Source organism: Trachurus trachurus (genome assembly GCF_905171665.1).
Source record: "Trachurus trachurus genome assembly, chromosome: 21".
Classification (NCBI taxonomy): domain Eukaryota; kingdom Metazoa; phylum Chordata; class Actinopteri; order Carangiformes; family Carangidae; genus Trachurus; species Trachurus trachurus.
The window spans coordinates 27,731,161-27,745,477 of record NC_139899.1 but is presented as its reverse complement, the minus strand read 5'-3'; the positions used below and the strand labels follow the sequence as shown (position 1 = coordinate 27,745,477).

At 43.6% G+C, this 14,317-nt stretch overlaps 2 protein-coding genes across 2 annotated transcripts; both read left to right on the top strand.

Annotated features, from left to right (window-relative positions):
• Window positions 1-546: 546 nt before the first annotated feature.
• On the top strand, window positions 547-2,450 carry LOC311004079 (uncharacterized protein; the record flags this gene model as incomplete). Its single annotated transcript, XM_083996028.1, has 4 exons — window positions 547-653; window positions 1,631-1,763; window positions 2,115-2,175; window positions 2,272-2,450. The coding sequence occupies 4 exons, from the start codon at window positions 547-549 to the stop codon at window positions 2,448-2,450; spliced, it is 480 nt and encodes a 159-aa protein (XP_083852154.1).
• Window positions 2,451-7,842: 5,392 nt separating this feature from the next.
• Window positions 7,843-9,295, top strand: LOC311004078 (trace amine-associated receptor 13c-like; the record flags this gene model as incomplete). The annotated part of the gene is made up of 2 exons (XM_083996027.1): window positions 7,843-8,012; window positions 8,476-9,295. The coding sequence occupies 2 exons, from the start codon at window positions 7,843-7,845 to the stop codon at window positions 9,293-9,295; spliced, it is 990 nt and encodes a 329-aa protein (XP_083852153.1).
• Window positions 9,296-14,317: the final 5,022 nt, after the last annotated feature.

Below are 14,317 nucleotides of genomic sequence, written 5' to 3'. Positions count from 1 at the left end.
CACCAATGTTGAGCAATGAGACCAAGCTCGTGATAGAAACATTTCCTGTACATTTATAATATAAGTAACACTTGGTAAGCCAATGCTGTCATGTCTGCTGTAGCCAGTAACCAATGGAAACAGACATGTAACACAATTTACCCATCAAGTTACTTAAGTGCATTTAGAAGTTATGCTAGTTATGGGTCAATCTGGATCCTTAGATGAACAGTTCTCCCCATAAACCATAGCAGTGTTGGCCTCAGGGTTGGACTGGGACAGAAACTCAGCCATGGAGTAAACCAGGAGGGATGGCAGCATTAAGCACAGTAACAGAGCTGGTAAGCTTGATAGATTGGTAGATACGGCCACAGTATGACATATTCAGCATCCTGAGAGGATGACAGTTGAATATGGGAGGAGAAGGAAAGATATAAATGATCTGTACGACAGAGCTTCCCATAGAAAGCTGTCAGAGCTCAGCAGCTTCTCCTCTCTCTGAATATGGAGGCACTGGAGGAAACTGAATTCTGTTTTTCCCAGCTCAATAATTCCTGCAGGAGGACAATGTATTTTCTGACAGAGGCCACACTCATTTACTGTCTGCTGAGCTTCATCACTGTGCTCACTGTGGTTCTGAACCTGCTGGTCATCATCTCTATCTCCCACTTCAGGCAGAAATAATATTTCACTGCATGGTCGACAAAATGTCTGTTTTTTAGTTCATGCTATGTGTTAGAGCCATTTTGGGGTTATTTGTGTTTTGTTTATTTTTTGTTTATTGCCTGCAGTCCACAGTAGGTGGCGCTCTGTACTGTGTGTGCAGGAAGTGTGAAATACAGGCCACAGGTAATCACTCAGCAGGTGTGCTGTTGACGGGAAGAGCACACAGTTTTTCGACCGTCACCGTCGTCGTCTTTTGGGGGTCATCCCTATGTTCCCACAGCCCTATGTTCCCTCAGCCCTATGTTCCCTCATTTCTAACTTTTGTCGTCACTGAAAATTAGGCCCTATTCCCACAGCCCTTTGGTCCCACCATTGGTTGGGTTTAGGCAATGAAGAAAGGAGTTGGTTAAGTTTAGTAAAAAGACCAGGTAGAGGCTAGACAGGCCAGATAGACAGAGTCCAGATAGGTAGAGAGAGTCCAGAGGGAACATAGGGCTGAGGGAACATAGGCACGCTCCCGTCTTTTGTCGCCTTTTGTTTGTGTTGTGGCAAATATGTGAGCCTTTGTGTTATTCGTATGAACAGTGCGGTAAGGGCGCGTATCATGTCAAGAGCGCAAGTCTGAATAAATGTCGATGATTGCAAGCCAAAAACGTGTTGGATTCATTGGACCCGGAAGACGACGGACGCGTCAATTACTAAGTTCCAGTCAGCAGCCCCTCAGTGGCTTAGGTTCGTTTTGTTGTTTTATTTTAAGAACAAGTCACTACACTATGCAACATAATGTGGCATTTGAATTAATGATGAAAATATTTTGATTTCCAGGCTCCAGTTAGATTAGCAAACTGCTTATTTGAAAATGTTCTTATGCTGTAATGTATTTTGTTGCAGTACAGATCATAGTTGTAAATGTATGACCCCTGCTAACACTTATTTCTAACACTGCTACATGTAACAGTGTGTTCATTATGTTCACTCTTTTCAGGCAGCTCCACACCACCACCAACCTCCTCCTCCTCTCTCTGGCTGTTGCAGACTTCCTTGTTGGTTCCATGCAGATGCCAGCTGCAATCCTTCTCTTGGAAGGCTGCTGGATCCTGGGTGATGTTATGTGTGCTGTAAATTGCTTTTTTGGTCACCTAGTTGTCAGTGTTTCAGTAGGAAACATGGTTCTTATATCAGTTGACCGCTATGTGGCAATTTGTGACCCCATGTTTTACTCCACCAAAGTTACCCTGAGAGGAGTTCAATATTGTGTTTGTCTGTGTTGGATGTTTTCTGCTGTGCACAGTAGTTGGATAATAAGGGATTTATTAAAAGAACCAGACAGGTATAAAACCTGTCACGGTGAGTGCGCAATCATCAGTACTTATGCTGAAGAAATTGTTGACCTTTTTGTGACGTTTTTAGGCCCCATTTTAGTCATCACAATTTTGTATCTGAGAGTATTTGTGGTGGCTGTGTCTCAGGCTCGTGCCATGCGTGCTCACATTGCAGTGGTCACTCTTCAGCATTCAGAGACTATAAAAAGTAAGAAATCTGAAATGAAAGCAGCGAGAACTCTGGGTGTTGTAGTTGTTGTGTTTATTCTTTGCTCCTGTCCATTTTATTGTGTTGCTCTAACAGCTGTGAACAGCTCGATAAGAGTAACATCTGTAGCTGTTGAGTTGTGGCTTTTGTATTTTAACTCCTCTCTGAACCCTGTCATCTATGTCTCTTTCTACCCCTGGTTCAGAAAATCTATTAAACACATTGTTACACTTCAGATACTGCAGCCTGGCTCTAGTCAGGCCAGGTTCATGTAGAAAGCCTTGCACTGAGCGAAACCGCTTATATTTCTGTGAAGGGAGAGTTTTTTTGTGTTCAATAACCTGAATGTACATTGTTCAACAGCTGCTGAATTGAAGAAATGCAAAATGCAAAATGAATTTACAAACACACTTGTCTGTTTGAATGAGTGAAGTAAAATAATAATAATAAAAAAGGTGATTACCGGTAGAGTTCTCAACGGGCCTGAAAATTACAACCCGAACCGACCCAACCCGTGGGTTATTAAGCCCGGACCCGACGTAGCCCGACAGACCAGCATTAATCATCTACCCGAACCCGGCCCGGCCCGAAAAAAAAAAAAAAAAAAAAAAGCGGCGTGGTTTCTTTGCAGCGGGAGGTGCCGCTGCCGGTGACGCAGCACTTGTCTTCTGCCTCACCTCATGTCATCTGGCCCCTCCGGTACCGGCCTGCTAACGGGCGGGACTTAACGTACTGCTGTAGACTACAGTTGCCGTTTGATCCGCGGGCAGCGGGCGCAATTGATTCCATTTGCGCCGCGGGAACGGTGCGCCTTTGTGGAGATTTATCCACCAACCAGTGCGCGTGCTGTTGACGCACAGCTGAAGCTGTGGATCGTCTGCATTTACCGGCAGTAATGTTTCAGTGGTTCTGCCCACAGCAGCACAAGATGCAGAGTGGGATGTTTGTCTGAGACTCACACGTGAACAAACAACAATTTACACCATAAATGTGTTTTATGAGAGAGGAACAAAGGAAGCCCGAGGTCTGACCCCACCCGAGTCACTTTCATATTTTTTCAACCCGAACCCAGCCCGAACCCGCGGGTCCAGTCGGGTCTGTCGGGCTGGCCTGGCCCGTTGAGAACTCTAATTACCGGTATATACCGTATTGATCCGAATATAAGACGACCCTGAATATAAGACGACCCCTCTTTTTCAAGACCAATATTTGGAAAAAAAATCATAAAATCTTCTATAACTCCGCAAATAGGCAAAGCGAACGCACTTCACGGTTCTCTATGCCATTAGGTTATAACAGTGCAATTAAACCAGCATAAGCCTACTGGCTTAACTTGTGCAATAAACGGCGCACATTTTCTTGACAAACAGTGTCAGAACAGTCTGCAAAATGTGAGAACAATAACATCTAAAAACACCACGAACAGTTTTTTTTTTTTTCCATTCATTCAGCTGCATCCTCCGCATCACTGGGTTCCTCCTCCTCACTCGCACTTTCGTTGTTGCTCTCTGCCGCTGCCGCCGGCTCCTCCCACATCAAATCATCCTCGCTTCCATCCATCAGATTTGAGATGCAACATTTCTTGAACCCGTTGATGATGCTCTCAGAGGACACATCTGCCCAAGCTTGCGGGATCCATTCACAGAGAAGACGGGCAGAAGGTTTCTGAATTTTTCCAGTAGGTGTCAGGACATGGTTACCAGCCAGGAGCCATGCTGTGTAGTTCTTCCGCAGATTGTTTTTGAATGGCTTATTAACGACCACATCCAGTAGCTACCTGTAACAATTTTTTTTAAACCATTATAGGCCTACAGTAGCTTGTTGTTATGTACACATCTATCATAAATTCTACTGTATCTTTTCTGTATCCCAATAAAATGACTCAAACTACACTGACCTGCATTCCACCCGGGATGATCACCATTCAGCTCCTTAACTTGTTTCTTGACCTCATCTGTCAGATGTCCACGGAAAGCATCTAGCACCAGCATGTTTCGCCTCCATCTAAGTCCCCCGGGACGTCTGGCCCACACAACCTTCAGCCAGTCCACCACAAGCCTGGACTCCATCCACCCCTTCTCTTGTGCACGCACAATTATGCCAGCCGGCATAGGATCTTTGGGTTGAGTCTTCCGTTTTAAAATCACATAGGGGGGGAGTTTCGTCCCATCGGCGAGGCAGGTTAACATAACGGCAACGCGGCTCTTCTCATTCCCTGTGGACTTTACAATCACAGACTTGTCTCCACTTTTGTGAACCGTGACAGATGTGGGCATGTCAAAAAAAACTGGGGTCTGGTCAGCGTTGCCCATCTGATCCAGGGGATATTCATGCTTCTTTCTCAATTTTATTACAAAACGCTGGTAGTTTACCAGGGGCGCATGACGTCTGTCCGACTACCCATTTCTCCGACCATACATTTCTTTATTTTTGCGTCCATTAGTCAGACCTCCCACTTCTCCGACTTAAGTAGCCCTAACCCTTAACCTTACCCTAAACCTAACCTTAACACTGTAGAATGGGTAGTCAGAGAAATGAGCCGTCGGACTTTTGGGCAGTCGGACTGACGTATGCTCCCCGTTTACCAGCTTCTCTCTGAAGTCTGCGGCCAGATGCTGAGCTAGGCTTGTCCTGCGTCTGAGGGACAGGCCATTACGTCGCATCATGCTGCGGCACCAGCTCATGCTGGCTTTGAATTCGGCGCGGGGAATGTTAAGCTCTGTGGCTACTTCAAGTGCTTTTTGCTGTATCACTGCCCTCATGATGGGCATCCCTTCATTACGTTTTTCATTCACATATTCACACACCCTTCTGTCAATTTCTGTGAAGCGACCAGTTTGTGGACCACGATAGCTCCTTCTCTGGCTGTGAGCGTTTTTTAGCTCATCTTTCTGGGACCGCCAGCGTCGTACGTTGCACTCAGTCACATCATATTTTTTTCCTGCCCTCACGTTATTCGTTCTCTCAGCTTCATTTACAACCATAAGTTTAAAATTCACATCATAACTTCTCCTCTGATTTTTATTCACCTGACCGACTTTGGAAGCACTTTTTTCAAGTGGATCTCTGTGTCCTGGCTGCATCTTTCTGTCATTCAGTAGCTTATGCAAATGAAGGCTAACACACCCACTCCAGCCGACTTGTTTACATGCTTGTTTACAGGATCACGTTAGGGTCACACTGCACTAAACGCTGACGGAGACAAAAGCGCTCATATGGCGCTACCTATTGTTTTACATGAGTTATTCCTTAGACCCCGAATATAAGACGAGGCGTAATTTTCAGGCATTTTTCAAGGGAAAAAATATCGTCTTATATTCGGATCAATACGGTAATAAAAACCCTTATTGGTAGGGCACCCATAACATATCATAATGCTATCTAAAACCCTGTCCTGAATGAGAACCAGGTTTTAGGGTACAGGAAGAAAATAGATCATATTTCAAAAGTCTAGTCTAGTCTATTTGAGCATATGCGTTAAAACAAGGCTCCACCACAGTTCCCTGAGGCAGGCCATTGCCCTCACACAATCAGGGGGTAGGGCCTGCCCACTATATCCACCTTTACCATTCTAACACATACCCCACTCATCTCCCTTTTGAACACATGAAATAATACAAAGAACAACAACTAGTCCTGCAGTTAGAGGGTTATGCACATACTCCTGAAATATCATCCAGAAAAGACCAACTCCATGTCATATGCCTACATGCTTCACACTCTAACAGGACTCAACACTGGTGAACTCTAAAAACCAAGGCCCATAAGGATTGATGTTCAGATTTCCCAGCACTGAATGCTAAGGGTCAGAACAAGGACAGTCCAACAGCTTGGGCACCACCCACCTAATGATCCTGACACGCCCTCTACATACCTACCACACCAGCTGAATTGAAACTCCCCACAAAGAATGAGACACCAAACCAGCAGCCAAATCTTTGACGTACAAGTCAACATAGGCTAAAAGAGGAAGAACAGGGTGTAGTCAAAAATAAATAATCCTCCGATTATAACCCTGTCAAATTGCAATTAGAGCCAAATAATTGGTACATTGTCGTCTTAGAAGGCAAGGCAAGGCAATTTTATATCTGTATAGCCCGTTTTTACAAACAGTTTGTCTCAATGGGCTTTACATGGCATCATCACAACATCCTCTACCCTTAGACCCTCACATGGACTGAGGAAAAACTCCATAGAAAACCACGATGAATTAGGCTACATCACAAATCTAATAAGCAATAGCTGAGCCACAGCAAACACCTAACTGGACTTCCTCTGTCCTATCCTATAAACCTGTGTCCTCCTTCACCAAAATGCTTGTCAGTTTAAAGGAGGAGGTCTATAGAGATAATTTGTCCTGACCCTCTGATAACAATCCACAGATGCATGTTCTTAATTATTTTCTTCTTCTTTTCTCTTTATGGTAATGGTAATAAGTTTAGCTTATGGTTTGGTTTAGGCAACACAACAACCACTATAAAGTTTATCGACAGATTAGGAATTGTTCGTCCTTATAAGGTTAAAAGACTGTTATTGTCCTGGATACAATGATAAATATGCAGTTATTGTTGTGGACCGGTCATGAATCAATGAAACAATAGCAGCTACTTTCTTATGAGAAGTTATGTCAGAGTCTGGTGTTTGGTGTTTTGTTAACATTGCTAACATTTGGCTCATGCTAGTGTGACAGTTGAGGGTCCTGTCACTATGCCTCCAATTGATCATGCGCCCTGGCTACTTGGCCAAGGGGATGTCCCGTTGGCCAAGTGGTTAGCGCGCATGATCAATGCGGATCAAAGCCCGCCCGGGCCCTCTTCACCTTGCCACATTCTGGCATTGTCAGCAGGATCCATGTAGCACTGGGGGTGGGTCCATGGATTCCTAATGTGTGGCAGCCTGCGCAGAGCACAAGGACGTGCTTGTGAAAAGAGGGGGAGAGATGTGACAGTTGAGGGTCCTGTCACTATGCCTCCAATTGATCATGCGCCCTGGCTACTTGGCCGAAGGTGGTTAGCGCGCATGACTGTTACCCTTGAGTCTGGAGTTCGAAGCCCGCCCGGGCCCTCTTCAACTTGCCACATCATTGTGTTATGCTCCACACCAATGTTTGCGGAGAGCCAGCCAGTGATACAAACATTTGCTGTACATTCATAAAATAGCTAATGCTAGTGTAGCTGATGTCACATCTGGCCCTCTGCGTTGTGTTTCTCACGGCCTGCCCTAGGTGGGGTTCGCCAAGAGGTTGACAACCGCTTGGCAAGTCGGTTAGCATGTCTTTTATGGGTGGAATGAGTGCACATCCGTTACACTAGCATTCCTGTTTTAGCCAGTGACCAATGGAAAAGACATGTAACACAATGTTCTTGTGAAGTTACTTGTGCATTTAGGAAAAGTTATGCTTGTTCTTGGTCAATCTGGATCCCTTTGATCCTGGTGTTCTCCAGTGTTGGCCTCAGAATTGGACTGGAAAAGAAACTTAGCCTTGGACCTGGCAGCATGAACCACAATAACAGAGCTAGATAGATTTGGCCACAGTATGGCATACTGAGCATTCTGAGAGGATAGCTGTTGAATATAGGAGGGGACAGAAACATATAAATTACCTGTATGACAAAGAGTTTGACTCAGAAAGCTGTCAGAGCTCAGCAGCTTCTCCTCTCTCTGAATATGGAGGCCCTGGAGGAAGAAGAACGCTGCTTTTCCCAGCTCAACAACTCCTGCAGGAGCACAATGCCCTCACTGACTGCGGCCACACTCATTTTCAGTCTGCTGTCCCTCATCACTGTGCTCACTGTGGTTCTGAACCTGCTGGTCATCATCTCTATCTCCCACTTCAGGCAGAGATAATATTTCTCTGCATGTTTTTTTTGTTTGTTTTTTGGTTCAATCCATGCAACAGAATGTAATGTTCATCTTATTGATGGAAACATTTTTGATTCACAGGTTCCAGTTTGATTCATTATAATAGCTTTGAGTTGGCCATCAATTCTTATTTGTGTCCATGATGGGATGGCAGATATTGTTATTTTGAAAATGAGTCATTACCATGATTATGGTGATTTCGAGAAAACTTGCAAAACTGAGACTCATTCCTTAAGCTGTAAATGACAGTAACTTTTTCTTGTCTGGGCCTGTGATGAATACTGGTTATGAAAATTTGCTCTTACAACTGCAATGCTGTGTTTTCTTTTATGTTGCAGGACAGAGGATGAATGTAAACTAATATTACCCAACATAACACTTATTTGTACAAATTCTACATGTAACAGTGTGCTCACTGTTGATATTCTCTCTTTTCAGGCAGCTCCACACCACCACCAACCTCCTCCTCCTCTCCCTGGCTGTTGCAGACTTCCTTGTTGGTTTGATGCAGATGCCGTTTGAAATCCTTCTCATGCGAGGCTGCTGGATCCTGGGTGATGCTATGTGTGCTGTGGTTTACTTTTTAGCTTTCCTCATTATCAGCGTTTCAGTTGGAAACATGGTGCTCATATCAGTTGACCGCTATGTGGCAATTTGTGACCCCATGTTATACTCCACCAAAGTTACTCTTAGAAGAGTTCAACTCTGTGTTTGTCTGTGTTGGATTTTTTCTGCTTTTCACAGTACTTGGATGATGTGGGATTTCTTTAAAGAGCCAGACAGGTATAGAGTCTGTCATGGAGAGTGTATAGTTATAAATAATGATGCTGAGGGCATGTTTGACCTCATTGTGACCTTTTTAGGCCCCATTTCAGTCATCACACTTCTGTATCTGAGAGTATTTGTGGTGGCTGTGTCTCAGGCTCGTGCCATGCGCTCTCACATTGCAGCTGTCACACTTCAGCATTCAGAAATTGTAAAAAGTAAGAAATCTGAAATCAAAGCAGCGAGGACTCTGGGTATTGTAGTAGTTGTATTTATTCTGTGCTCCTGTCCATATTATTGCCTTACTGTTGCAGCTGTGAACAACTTCTTCGGGGCGTCATCTGCAGCCTTTGAGAGTTGGCTGTTGTATTTCAACTCCTCTCTGAACCCTGTGATCTATGTCTCTTTCTACCCCTGGTTCAGAAAATCTATTAAACACATTGTTACACTTCAGATACTGCAGCCTGGCTCCAGTCAGGCCAGTTTCATGTAAGCATTAAGGAATGACTGAATCACATCTTTTTTCTGTGAATCTACATAGCTCATCATCTGGAGAATTAAGGAAAATATGTATTAAAATACCATATGTTGAAAATGAATGTTAAGCCCTCCGTTTTTCAGGGGTGAAAGCAGTTTTAAATTCTTGCCGGTACTATTACCAAAAGTAATTTTTTTCTGCATTATTATTATTACTGATTTTAATTGGGACATTTTGCAATGAACATTAACGTGTGGTACACATTTCGAAGGCTGGGCCAGGGGTAGACAATAAGGGAAATTTTGAAGATCACTGGCCCCACCATTCTAACCACTGGCCCAGGACCATGTCGATCCCCATAATAACAAAAAAAAAAAAAACATATCCCAGCCAATTCCTGCGGTCTCGCCATCGAGGCTGGAGCTTTCTCATATACCGATACCAATACTAGTAAATTTTCACGATTCCCGATACTTATTTGGGTAGCACTACATAATACGGCCCGCGACTTACAGCGTACCTACCGCTCTCTTGCCGTGTAGGTTGCCGCTTATTTCACACAAGTACTGAGTAACTGCAGCTCACTTTCCCCCCTGTTTCCCCCGTGCATTTACAGTGTAACTAGGCTGCGTCTTAGCGCGTAATTTACATCCTGCTTCACACCAACTTCCACAGAAGTACAGAGTAACTCTCGCTGTTTTACAGTTTAACTAGGCTGCGTCTTGGCACGTAACTCCTGTCCTACTTTACACCAAATTACACAGTAACTCTCGCTCACTCCGCCACTAATTACCCCGCATTTTACAGTATAACTAGGCTGTGTCTTAGAGCGTAACTCCCGTACAATTACGTCCTACTTTCCCCGGACTTACAGTGTAACTCCTGCCAGGTACATTAGAAATTAAATAGTCTACTGTACAATATGAGCACAGTTGCAATCCATGTTTTCCAAAAGTGTCAGCAGCGACATTTCACCTCTATTTCAGAGATTTATTATTCATTATTTAATTGTATGGTTTGGAATAGGTGAGAAATGGGTATAGAGTGTGGACATTTTCCAATACAGTAACAGGCTGGCTGGTAGTAAACTTACCTCTCTAAAATGCACATCTATGAAAGTCTAGTTCTGTCATCCAAGGGCAAAACACAAACTATACAGTAATACATCCACAATAATGAGTCATTCGGAGAGTTAGAAAATGTTTTTATTATTTATTAACCAGAAAACACATGACACATCCACATCCATGATCATTCATAAACTTTAAGTACAGTAAGTAGCCTACTGTAAGTGAGCACTGTTACCCCTCCTTACGCTGCACCTATACAGTAGCTGTTATGCACCTATACACTACTTGTCTTAGAGTTACCCAGTAAGTAGAGGGTAACGGGCTGTATTATAAAGTAATGGCTGTTACCCCTCCTTACGCTGCACCTATACAGTAGCTGTCATGCACCTATACACTACTTGTCTTAGAGTTACCCACTAAGTAGAGGGTAACGGGCTGTATTATTCACCACTTTATTTTCCCATGATCCATTGCGTCACACCACCCCGGAAGTTGGTTGTTTACGTAGCAACAGCTAGCGGCTAACGTAGCAACCGGCAAAACTGAAAATAACTTAAGCCAGCTCAGTCGTAAAAACAAAATTCCTTCTTCGTGACACAAACGTAAAATGGCCAGACCATGAAGATGGGTCCATGGATCTGATTATTTAACAAAAGAGGACGGTAACGTTATAGAGAAAGTGCCCCATCCGTCTACTCTGACAGAATGGGTGGATGACTTGAGGCAGTGGCCGGACGTCAGTTATATTGACATAGTAAATTATTTTATTTTTAGTGAAGGTGTTGATGGCGAAGAACTTAGGAATTATAAAAGCACCGAGGCATACAACTATCTTCATAGCAAGAAAATCGGAAAAATTGTGTGCAGAAAGGAGGGGGTGTTTACCTTTCTGAAGGCTGAAGTTGAGCCAAGTCAGAGCACGACAAAACCAAAACATCTGGCGTGGGTGATGACAAGAGCCAACGTTATTGAGACTGTAGGCTGTTCCTGCATAGCAGGATTGGGGAAATCCTGTAGTCATGCGGCAGCAATCATCTGGAAGGTATGCTATGGTAGTGAAGTGTAGCCTAACTATTTTCATTAATGTGTAAATTCTGAAATAAATAAAGGCAAGGCAATTTTATTTGTATAGCTCGTTTTTTACAAACAGTTTGCCTTAAAGGGCTTTACATGGCATCATAACAACATCCTCTATAATAATAATAATAATCAATAATAATGACAGGTTTCTATATATTTTTAAGCTTTAAATAACGCAGGGAGAACATTGAGGTTAAAAACAATATATTGATTGTTATTGTCAGGTCCAGAATGCAGTGGCTAGTGGAAAGACAGGGATTGCATGCACAGACGAGCAGCGCAGGTGGAATGAAGGGACCTCTAAGAATCTGCAGCCCAAGCGTCTGAGCCAGATTACTTTTAGGCACCACAAGGCAGAAGATGAACTCAAGGGACAGATTACTGTTAGTTGTCAACTCCCAAACACCCCACATTACCAGCACCACAAAGACTTCAAAGAGAGTGTTGACAAATCACACACAAAACCTCTGTTTCTGCTGAAGAACACACTACTTGCAAAATGTTATAGTGCCACCCCATCAGAACAACAGGGCAGTAGAGTGGACCAGGGTGCAGGTGCAGCTCAGCAGCCACATCAAAGTCATGATGGGGACCTGAGCTGTGAAAAATGCAAATTATTTTACAAGGCTTACATTAACATAGATAGTGAACAAGCTCGTGACCTAGAATTGAAGACGAGGGAGCAGAGTCAATCTGGTTTGTGGCACAGTTCAAGAAAAATCAGAATCACTGCCAGCTCAGCAAAAAGGGTACCTGTACGTACAGGTACAAATAGTGACAAGTTTTTGTGTGAGCACATGTATCCCACCTTTCGTGGTAACCAGGCCACTAACTACGGGAAGGAAAAAGAAGAGACAGCCTGTAACTCACTTAAAGAGCAGGGAATAAACATTACACACACTGGCACCGTTGTTAGTGTTGCAGAACCATGGCTATCAGCGAGTCCAGATGGGATTATCGACTCTTGTGAGCTCCTCGAAATCAAGTGCCCTGTCCCAAACAAGAACTATCACTCACTTACTGACCAGTTATCACAGAAGTTCAGTGATGTTAAAGTGGTGGATGGGCACCTTGAACTGCAGAAGAGTGGTAGCCGAGGGTATTACATGCAAGTTCAACTTGGAATGTTTTGCACAGGTCTGAAGACCGCTAGATTGTTGATCTGGACACCAGATGAGAGTGTGGTATTTAATGTGCAGTTTGATGAGGTGTTTGTCAGGGAGCAGGTGAAGAGGTTAAGAGCTTTCTACTTTTCAAGCATGCTGCCTCGGGTTGTGGATGATGTTTTGGGGGGACGCCTTCAGCTTGATAAGGGATACAGAGAAATTGTGAAAAAAGTCTAGAGTGTCAAGTATAGGGAACCCAAATGGTAACAAATTAATGGGCTTTTAAATATGTGGTAATGTAAAGCATGAAATTACAGCCACAAATACAGTTCACTTATGACAAATGAAATGAATACAATTTATGACAATGTTTAAGTTTATTGCACAAACAAATCACAAAGCACTGTATTGTTTTGAGTGAATTAATGAAATGCATTCACATTAGTTATTTAGTTAGTGTAACAGTTTCCACTGAAGTTGTGTTTGTGTACTTGTGTTAAGGCCATTGTATGTTAGTTGCCATTTAAACATATTTAGCTTTATGTCAACATAAATAAATAAATGTAAGATGGACAAAAATTACACAATCAGGGTCCGACGTTAAGGTTTTTTCGTACTTGCCCTGTCGGGCAAGTACTTTTCAAATCTACTTGCCCCATCTAAATTCTTACTTGCCCTGCCTAGGTTTTTTTTTTCTGGTTGTGTGGTGCATACTTTCGCTCATGACTTATATCTTACTAAAATCCTTCCTGTTGACTATACACAACACTACACAACACTTCTTTCTTCAGAAAGCAGTATTTATTATTATCTATAATTGCATTTAAATGGCAATCATTGCAGACATGTAAAATTAACTGCTATTTCACATTATTTGACCAGTAGCAGTTACACCCTCCATGCCCTATCTGAACAGGTGAGCCACCTGTTTAATGCCCGATCACAGTTGAAATCTTGAACTGAAGGGCCTTTTAATGGCTAAAACATTAACCTGGACAACATTTTGGCTCCTCCAATCAGATTTTATTCTTTTCATTGCATTCACATGCTGCAGTGGACAATTTAGCTTCAGTATTAACTCATTGAGTGCCAACCACGTAATTTCTCGTTTTTCGTTCCCATGCGTTGAGTGCCAAAAAGGAGATTTTTCGTTTTTTGCTTTTTTTTTATATTATGAAAATAGACACTTTAATACACATTATATGTAAATTTGGGGACTCTACGACGAGGAGAACTGAAATAGATGACGATCAAAGTCACATGACAGCTCATGATCTGGAAGTTTTTATCATAACTCGGCTTCTGCAAACGAGTTCTGCATGCAGATGCAGCGCAGCTGCTCCGCAGCTGCTCTGCTCTCACCCGCGCTGCTGCTCCAGCTGCTCGAGCAGCTCGGAGCTGAACCAGGAAGCTCTCAGCCGACAGTCCCGCCCGGTCTTCACCTCGAGCAACACCGTGTCCTCCCCAAAGTCCTCCCGCGGTAAAATCTGATGGTCTCTGGGCCAAAGCAGACCGGTACCACCGACCCGTACCACAGCAGGACCGCGACCACCGGCGGGACCGTTGTTCGCGAGCCGCGGTGGCCGACAGACCCTCACGCTCCGCGGCGAGTGGCTGTGACATGGCACGGTGCGTCTGTGTTATTGTTGTTTAGTGGCGCCCCCCCCGCCCCCGCTGGTGGATTTGTGAATAGAACAACCAGTGTTGTATATATTTATCTTATACGAGCCCTTTGATCCAGAAATGCGAGTGTCAGAAGAGCGACAGACACAAACAGCGCA